Raw genomic sequence first — 10176 nt, forward strand, 5'->3', positions numbered from 1 at the left:
TTATAATAAATCTTAGAACATAAATCTTGTTGTTCACCCACATTCCATACGACATAGTCCTAATTCTATACATGTAAGAAGAAAAGTCACCCCAATGTTATTGACTTCAAAAGTTTTAACCCTTGTTTGAGCCATGGGTTTCCTCAAGGAAGCTAAAAGCATCCTAAAAACGAAAGTGGTCTCTAGATTTGGCTACTTGGATGCACTACCTAGCTACTTTAGTCCTCCGTCACCATCTACACGTAAGATTAAAATGAAATTAACACATTAATAATCACAACATATCCAAATTGAGTTATTGCAAAGTACGTTGTTCCATGAATATGATTACACCATTCCTTTCCTAACCGTCGCTTTAGGATTTTTCAAGTTCAGTGTAACGTCTCATTTTCACAATAAAAAATTTTCATTTTTATTAAGGTAAAATCTCACAATTATAAAATCTATGTTACGAAAACCATTTGTTCCAAATTACATTTATTAAAAATCAAAGTAATATAATAGACGTGGATTTGTCGATGCTGTTGATGAATATGTAGAGTCATGTCTTCGCCTTAACAATCACCGATGGAACCTGAAAGACATAATCAGCTGGGTAAGCACAAAACTTAGTGAGTTTTCCCCAAAATACCACATACTACAAAAACATATACAAGCATGCATATTGGACCTACAATCATCGAACTGGATTGCCCCGGGTATGTTGGCATGCTGCCTTAACCCAACCGCTCCTCCTAAGCCTCTGTGCCTACGACATACATCCGACCCACACCTGGTATCTTGGCCTACATCACACAACATGACTGCCTCAAGCTCACCTGCCACAATATGTCGACATATAAACAAACAACAAATGAAGTATGCACATAAGTACACACAACTATCGATCTACATATCGAACAGTTCACTACCGCCTACTAAGCCCCTCATAGCACACTGATCCGCTACTGGAAAAACTACAAGGAATGCATAGTCATATATAACCAGAGGTGAGATAGACACCTAAATAGATGATCCTACTCTAGAGCCATATCCAAAAGAGGAATACACAAGAAAGCCTAGATCAAGAGTTCTCAGTCTATCCTAATTGACCAAATACAGCCCCTAGGGCATCCCATGGGGCGATAACCAACCTATTGGTACTGTAACCAACATACTACTATTCCTACATTTAGCACCCGAGGATATATATATATATATATATATATATATATATATATATATATATATATATATATATATAGTAGATCACTACAACATAACAATATCCTATAAACAAGGATACATAACCAAATCTAGTGGGTCGGCATTGGTGCCTTTGACCCACAAGAACAGTGAAGAAAACTCACCTTAATCGAAGAACCCAAAAACACTACGACACGCTCCCTTTTCTTCACTGCTTCTTTCCACGAACTAAATGACACCAATACATGGTAGAATCTTAATCAACAACCCAACTCCTTCAAGTTTGAATCAAAGTCAAAGTTGTCAAAAAGTCAACGCCCAATGTTCAACATGTCAAATCATTCCTCATGGCATGATAATCTATTGGTCACGTCGTGACCTGCTAAAGGAAAAAATTATCGAGACTCTTCAATCTTTACGATGTCACAGGCATCATGTCATGTCGTGAGAACTGCTTGAATGACATCTTGATGCATTAAATCCTTAATCCATTAAGCCATGAATCCGTCTCCCCCAGAAGGCTTCTTTACACCCCAAATGCCATAAAAATCGATGCTTTAAGGTCTTGCATGTCCAATGCAAAACTTGATCTCAAATTAGGTCACTTATGAAGAGAATGAGGTCAAAACCTCAAGCATGAGCTCAAACATCACTCAAACTTCATATATATCACATATAGTCACCATGGGATTCTAAGACCCATAAAGTTGCTAACTTTATGTAATCTCGACACTCTAACCATGGAAAATAATACATAAAACTCTAGATCTAGCAACAAGAAACCAAAAAGCATGTTGAATACTCACAAAGGTCCATAGAAGTTGCTAGAGGCTGGTATTGAGGCTTGCAAGATGGACCAATGCACCAAAGATGATTCCTTCTTCTTTAATTCACCAAAATAGCACCAAAAGTTCAAGAACTCATAAATGGGGCTAGGGTTTCGTTTGAATTGAGTGGAGGTTGAAGAAGATATCCTAGGTCATGAGATAAGGTCCTTAAATATGGAGAGAACCCTCAAATTCATGGGTTTGGGCTGCAACCATTCTCATGATGTGACCACTCTCTTGTCACGTCGTGACAAGCCTTCCCAAACATGCATTTCATTTTCCATGTATCATGTCTTTACCTCCCTACAGTCATTTCGTGACACTCGGTTTTACGCTAAAACCATGCCTTTGAGCCCTTGAAAGCCTAAACTGTTCCGTTCTGGAAATTGGGTGTTACAATTCTCCCCCAATTAAATTAGATTTCATCCTCAAAATTAGTTCCTGTTTCCAATCTCAAGTAACCCCTTGTGGATACTTCTAACTCGACCCCTTCAAAGCGGGATGAGATCGCTTGAATGCCCAAATATGTAACTGTCGCCAACAATGGTTCCAACCCAGGCTCATAAGCAAATCTAAGCAGATAACCCATGATCTGAATCACCTATATTGTAACATCTCTTGAACAGTTGACCCTCTCGTGAAAATTTTGCCAACCCAAAAATTTTGTGATACCACTTGTCCAAAAGGAAACACCTTCACACGACATCCTTAAACCATAACGGTAAGAACCCACTTCCCTATCTGTAACCTACTGATCCCAAAGTTTTACCCAACCTTCTGGTGGACAGAGCCACCTCATGTTTCCCCCATGCTGACCAATACTTACATAACTAACCTGATCAACACCTCCTGATCTTGCGCCACCCATCTAAAAGTCAAAGAAGGAAACCATCACTTATTTCATAGCCGAAAACCTCACATATTGACACATCGACAATAGATTCTTACAAAACCCAACATATAAAGCTAAACCAACCCTCACATTAACTAAGTTGAGCGAAAATCCATAGATTTTATCGATTCAAGACCTTCCCATAGACACTGTCCTACTGAACAATAAATCACAGAACTCTCGGCTGATCGTCACAATGCTAAACCCTCATATAAATGCACCAACACAAAGGAAACTAAGAGATCACATACTAAACTAGACCATGCTCCTACTTTGCTCTAACAACGCTACTCTTCTATCTACTGATAACACTCAGGCTTACCCCCGATCCGCTAGCCATTAATAGCACTCGGGCTTACCCCCAATTCGCTAACCAATAACTTCACTTGCACTTACCTATGATCCACTAACCAATAACTGCACTCAGGCTTACCCCCGATCCGCAAACCAATAACTGCATTTGGGCCCTAATATAAATCACAGCAAACAAGCAAGACTTAACTACCCTTACCACGCTTTTGGGCTTTGTCTCAGACTTCCAAGCCCCAATCAAACAAGAACATATATGGAAGCCCTCCACACAACCCTCAACCTGGGTTCCTAATACCCTAGATTCTAAAACGTAGGGACACTCTATATATTACTAATTCTACCCAAACTAAGATGATTCGAAAGGAAATTCAACATCTGGCGAAAACCCCGATGTGAAAATCAGAAGGTTTGAACAATCTTTGCGAAAATCTTGAACTGGAGAGATCTGGAGGTCTCCACTCTCCCCCACTTGGAATATACTAGACTCGGTCAACTTCAACAATCCATCAATTCCCATGACAACTTGAACTATACTACTTGATCTCACCCTTGACATACAGATATATAAGAGGGCCTGAACCCTCAAACAACATTCAAGATCTTCTAACATGCATGCACAAACTCTAAGCACAAAAATCAATCCAATCATAAATAAGAGATCGAAAAAAATCCTTAACTAATTAAAATAATCTCCTTCAACCGATCATCCACGATTACAACTGAACTTCAGAACATAAACATAAAATACATATGATACCAACACTACAATAACCGACTAAATCGAAGAACTGATAACTCAAACTTCAGCCCCCGAAACTCCTGCTGACCCATGCCATCACTCTTTTGAAAACCAGACCAAACCAGACCGTCCGGTTCAACCGGGAATCGGTCGTGGTTCCAGTTCTTTATGCCTCGAAAACTGTTCCCCCTTAAACCGGAAAAAACCGCCGGTTTTTCTCGACCCGCAGTCCAACCTGTCCGGTTTAACCGCCTTGAGAACTGGTTTTATTTATTTATTTTTTTGTTTTAACAAAAATCATCGGAAAAAGGCAATACCCCCAAACGCTATGTCAATTTATCAATCGACTCATCTATCGACTGAAGAGAACCCGTTTGCAATCCAAAATCTAAACGTAATGTCGACTAACACAATCGACTGAAGATTGAAGAAGACCTCCGATTTTCAATTTCTCCTTGGTTGAAATCATTATAGTGACACAGAGGGCTAAGAATTTTCTCCGATTTGTGCTCCACCACCGGTGACTCATCACAGTGACACCTTTCGATTTCCAGCATAGTCGCACTTCCATACTACAAAGGTAAATTAATCAACATTCAACACTTCCTATCAGGCTAGGTTGTCACTGTTTCTCTTTTATATAGACTAAAGTATAAAACTAAATGCCAATATATGGCTCATGTGTTGGGGTCGGGACCATTTTCAGAGTCAGAAACAAGATGTTGGTTGTTGTGGAAAGATAACATTTGTATAGTTAGACCAATTTTATAGTTAACATTAGTTTAGCTAACTCACTTTGAGGGTTAGGTTCATAGCTGAAACAAACTAGATGTTGGTTGTTGTGGAAAGATATCACAACCATTGAAGGTGTTGTTTGTTTAGCGTCTTTCTCAAAAGTTCAGCATGTTGTAGCATCTGCATAAGATTAGAGAAACAGTCAATCATTACTCAAATCATGTGGTAAAAATGTTTCTTATTATTTTTAGAAAGGAGTTGGATTATCAATAATTTATGATTGTTCTATAAAGCTTTTGTACAGTTAACATTGATGATTTTTTAAGATTGTTTAACATGTTTACTTGTTTAGGATTATCAATAACCTGATATAAATGTAACATTGGTTGTTTGTGTTTCTATTATAGACTTATTGTATAGATTGTAAGCACTCATAGTTCAAGTTCTAATCCATATGAAGAAGCACAGTCGAATACCGCCCCATCTGGTTCACAAACTTCTACTCAACTAAATGTTCGAGCAAAAAAGGATCCTGCGTGGAGGTATATTACTCTACTTGATGGTGGAGGCGGAAAAAAAATGCATACTTTCGTACTTTTTGTAAAAAAAACGTATAGTGGTGGAGGTATCAATAGAATGAAACAACACCTTGCTGGAGTGACAGGTGCTATTTCAGCATGTCCAAGTTATCCAGGAGATATAAAGTTTGTCATGAAAAGTTCCTTGGATGATAATGCCAAAAAAGGGAAACGTGTCGGTATGCTTGGTGATACTTCAGGGGTGAATGTAGATAACATGTATTATGTTGATGATGATGACATTCAAGTACTCACCCAACAATCAAATAAAAAAAGATGGAAAGAGAAAGCTCCTCCTACCTCTCAAACATACATCGTACAACCTTTTTCCAAACGAGTTATGCATGATCCTTCTCAACCATCGATTAAGGCAACATTGCAAAGCAAGGAAAGGTGGCATGATACGAATTTAGCTCTTGCTAGGTGGGTTTATGATTCTTGCATACCTATGAAATCTCCCCTTTTCCAAATAGCAATGAGCAAATTCGCTAGTATGGGTCATGGATACATGGGGCCTTCATATCATGCTATGTGTGTCACATTGTTGAAATATACGAAACAGTCTGTACAACTTATAGTTGATTCTTATAGACATTACTGGGTAGAAATGGTTGTACATTTATGGGTGATGGGTGGTGGGATACAAGACAAAGACCCATTATCAATTTTACGATGTATTGTGCAAAAGGAATTTACTTCATTAAGTCAGTTGATGCATCGGATATTGAGAGTAATGCCCAAACATTATGCAACTTATTTAGTGAGATTGTTGAGATTGTTGGTTGTTAGAATGTCGTTCATTTAGTCACTAATAATGTTGCAAACTATAAGGCTGCAGGAAGGTTGTTATGTGAGAAGTATACGTCCATTGTTTGGTCTCCTTGTGCATCACACTATATTAAGTTGATTATGAAGGACATGTTGGAGATGCATGAAGTTGCTGCTTTGGTTACTCTTGCATCGAGGGTTACAATTTTTGTTTATAACCACAAATGGCCATTAAATTTGGTTAGGAAAAAGACCAAGTTGGACAGAGATTATTCGTTTGTGTGCCACTCATTTTGGTACTGCATTTATTGCATTGAAGAGTTTGTGTGATCACAAACATGATTTGCAAGCTATGGTCACATCCCTGGATTGTAAAAAAGTGATTAGATTAGAAAAAGCAAAAGAAGTTAAGCATATCATATTGAATGAAAGCTTTTGGAATAATTGTGCTATAATAGTAAAGGTGATGACTCCAATGTTAAGACTTTTACGGATTTGTGATTCGGATAAGAAGTCGACTTTAGGTATATTTTTGTTTATATTTTTTAATGATGTTTACAAATATATTTTCATTTTTATTATTTTAATTGATGTTTTATTTTTCTTTTTTAGGTTATGTATACGAAGGGATGTATAGGTAAAAAAGGAATTAAGAAACTTCTTCGCAACAACAGAGAGTTGTACACCCCGTATACCAACATAATTAAAAATTGGTGGGATAGGATGTCGCGTAAGAGTCTTCATGCTGCTTCTTACTGGTTGAATCCAGTCGTTCAATATGATCAAGAAAAAATTTCTAAACAACCATAGGTGGTTGGGGGGGGGGGTTATGGATATGATTGAGCATTATAGTAGTGCTGGTACTATGGATAGTCGAACTCTCATGGACTAACTAAAGTTGTTTCGTAAGCATGAAGGTAGTTGTGGTAGAAAACTTGCTTTCGCTTCTCGCAATACTACTTGTCCAGGTAACTTTTTTTCAAGAATTTATTAATAGTGAATTATAGTAAAAATATTATAATATTATTTTGTTATTTTCCATTAGATGAATGGTGGAAATTACATGGTGGAGATGCTCCGGAATTGCAAAAATTTGCAATTCGAATTTTAAGCCAAACTGCTTCTTCTTCCGGTTATGAGAGGAATTGGAGTGTCTTTGAGAGAATCCACACTAAAAGAAGGAATCGGTTGGAGCATCAAAGGATTAATGAGCTTGTTTATGTTCATTATAATTTGTGTCTACAAAATAGGTAACTTATACTTTCAAACTTTTTTCACTTTCTTTATTTATGTGTAAAAGTATATTAATATTTTTTCTAGGCTCAAGGATTACAAAAAGTCTTCTGAGCCTATCAATTATGAAAGTATTGATAAAATCGAGTTTTGGGTGGTTGAAGAAATACTGGAAGGTGAACTAAGTTATAATGAATTGGAAAATATGGTTGAACAAGAACCACCAAACTACAATCAATCAACAATGTTTGAATCCCAAGTTTCTCAAGGTTAGTATTTTATGTTATTCTATAAATATTTTGTTATTCTTCTATTTGAGTCTAAGTTTTGCTCAAATTGAATTTGTATTTGATATTGAAGATGATGATGGGGTTGCGTTAGAAGAAATTGACATGGATTCCTTTAGATGAAAATTAAATTGTGATTAAAGTTTGGATGTTGATACATTTCATGATATTTTGATGTTTATGTTGTGAACTTTGTTTTTTTTAAGACTATAATCAAGATGTGGAGAATTATTTTCAAGGTATTTTGTATGTTTGGTATTTTTATTTAATTTTGAAAACTTATGTTCGTTGTTATTTTTGGTTTAAAGTTTATTTTGTATTTTTTGGAATATTTTAAAATTTTAAATACAATAATGATGTAATAATGATGTCATTCGGTTTTTTGGACGGTCCGACTAGTTGAACTGGTTGACCCATCAACCCGGTATGGCAGCCGGTTCGATGTCCGGTCCGGTTTTTAAAACATTGCATGTCATCCGTCAGGTAACTGCCAAGCTAGAGGTGTAGGGTACAACACCTCATCGAAAATGAGAAAGGAGAAACAAGCTCTGATGTGACCCTCCTGGCCGCAATTGAAGCAAACCTATGCACTTTGCCCACAATCCTTACCAAAATGTCCTTCCTTGCCACACCTACGACAAGCAAAATATTGACACCTTCCATCGTTAAATCTTCCAAACTTTCCACACTCGAATCTCCTATTATCGACCAATCATGAAATCGAGTTAGCAGACTTGAACCGATTGGCTGCCGGTTGATATTGTCATGAAGCTGACCTCTCCTCCTTCTTATGGATCTCCAACTCAATCTCCCTCCTCCAGGCACTTAACTGTAGCTCAGTCAAGTTCTGATACGGAAAATTCGATACTAACTCTCGAATCTCCGTCTTGAGCATACTCAAGTATAGTGACATCTACACTTGCTCTAAAGTAGCATACTCTGAGTAGAAGATGGCTCTCTTTGTGAACATCTTGGTGATCTCCATAAATAACTCAGTCGTCTGCTTATGCGATAGGTATTCATGTACCAGTCACTCTCGCTCCATAAGAGGAGCATACTATGCACGAAATATCTCCTGAAACTGGTCCCAGGTCACTGCGGATCGCTCTTCATATGAAAAACCCTAGGTCACGAACTACAACCAATCCTTCTCAATTAAGCATAAATTTCACCTTCTGGTCTCCATGAAACAAGCACGTGTAGAAACATCCCTCCACATCATATATCCATATCAAGGTGATAACCGGGTTCCTATCGCCTCTAAACTCCATAGGCTTCGTATTAATGAACTCCCTATACGATATCACCCCGCCTTTATAAAATCCTACAATGATGACGACTGTCATGGTTGCGGCAGAAGCACCCTACTTGGCGATGACATAGCTCTGGTCAAACTCCTCGATCAGTGTGGTCTTAACTGACCCAATCAACTCCAAAATCGTCTCCCTGATTGTCACAGCCACCTCAGCAACAATGATCCCACGTATGTCCTCATCACTCAGACCCATCCTCTTAGTGCCACCAACACCCGATCCTAAACCTCTGATAGCCACCATACTAAAATATTTAACGGGAAAGGTCAGACATCAAAACGCAGTGCTCAATACACAGGGCCTCCACATATTACTTCCTTAGTAGCCTCATGATTCCTTATGACTCTCATACGAATTTGTACGTTCAGTAGTACGAGCCCATTCTACCTTCCCCACTTATCTATAGTGGATTCAGAATTCATCCCAAAGTCTTAAGTCACAACACTAGACCACCCCTAGTCGTGTTGATGCCCACATACTCCTAAGAGCCACAACTAATTTCCTAGGTACTCCCCATAGGATTATCCGCGATCCCGCTCCCGCATTGTCGGTTGCCTTGTGCATTCTAGTTGTACATAATACAAGATCAGATAGATAGTCGAATAAATGACTCCACCCTAAGTCCACAACCAAACAAGGAACATGAAATAAGGCTAAGTCAATCATTCTAAGTCTATATAATCCTAACCTTATACAACTATACAGCATACACCTAGGAATCATATAATAAAATAACATATATCAAGCTATTATCTATACCATAAGACATCACAAAAAATCAGGCAATACTATCCAACAATTCCTAAAAGAACCTTAGCTTAACCACTAGCATGCATTTCTAACTGTTGAGTCTAGGAGTTGCATTATTGGGCTTATTGATTCGGTCCATTATTGTCATGGTCTGGGCTTGTCCAACCGTGTTTATGTCATTAGGGTTTAGTATTTATGATGCATGCATGCATTGTTCTTTGTACGCTTCATAGTAATATTCATCGTATTGTAACCTTAGCACACCTTTACAATAGAAGTTCTTTGTCGAGGTCTTCTGAGGTGTTGCATAATCATTCATCACTTGTTTGATTCATTGTGTGTTTATGCTTTTGTTTTCTTTCTGATTTACTTGTTAAGAATCTACACGGTCTTAAAAGAGTTTTCAACTCATCAATTGGTATCAGAGTAGGAGAATGTGTAATCCATACACATCTCTTCTGTTGAAGAAGGTTTTAGGGTTTCCGCTATCATCGTATTTGTTAGAGCCGTCATCTTGTTATTGACGCTGATCTTAGATCTCGATCTTACCCTAACTT

The 10176-nt window shown here is 37.8% G+C and overlaps 1 protein-coding gene across 1 annotated transcript; it reads left to right on the forward strand.

Annotated features, from left to right (window-relative positions):
- Nucleotides 1-4283: 4283 nt before the first annotated feature.
- Nucleotides 4284-7679, forward strand: LOC145095738 (uncharacterized). The gene is made up of 7 exons (XM_079033570.1): nt 4284-4349; nt 5111-5998; nt 6058-6216; nt 6649-6673; nt 7082-7286; nt 7357-7538; nt 7630-7679. Exons 1-7 carry the CDS (start codon nt 4284-4286, stop codon nt 7677-7679), a joined length of 1575 nt encoding a protein of 524 aa, XP_078889696.1.
- The last annotated feature ends 2497 nt before the right edge of the window (nt 7680-10176 follow it).

Source organism: Lactuca serriola, chromosome 3 (genome assembly GCF_051521515.1).
Source record: "Lactuca serriola cultivar US96UC23 chromosome 3, Lser_US96UC23_V15, whole genome shotgun sequence".
Lineage (NCBI taxonomy): Eukaryota > Viridiplantae > Streptophyta > Magnoliopsida > Asterales > Asteraceae > Lactuca > Lactuca serriola.

Bases quoted from the DNA above. Each gene is read 5' to 3' on its own strand.
- LOC145095738 (XM_079033570.1), top strand. From the start codon at position 4,284: ATGTCAATTTATCAATCGACTCATCTATCGACTGAAGAGAACCCGTTT. The intron at 4,350-5,110 runs GTAATGTCGACT...CTTATTGTATAG, and splicing joins TTGCAATCCAAAATCTAAAC to ATTGTAAGCACTCATAGTTC. The intron at 7,539-7,629 runs GTTAGTATTTTA...TTGATATTGAAG, and splicing joins TGAATCCCAAGTTTCTCAAG to ATGATGATGGGGTTGCGTTA.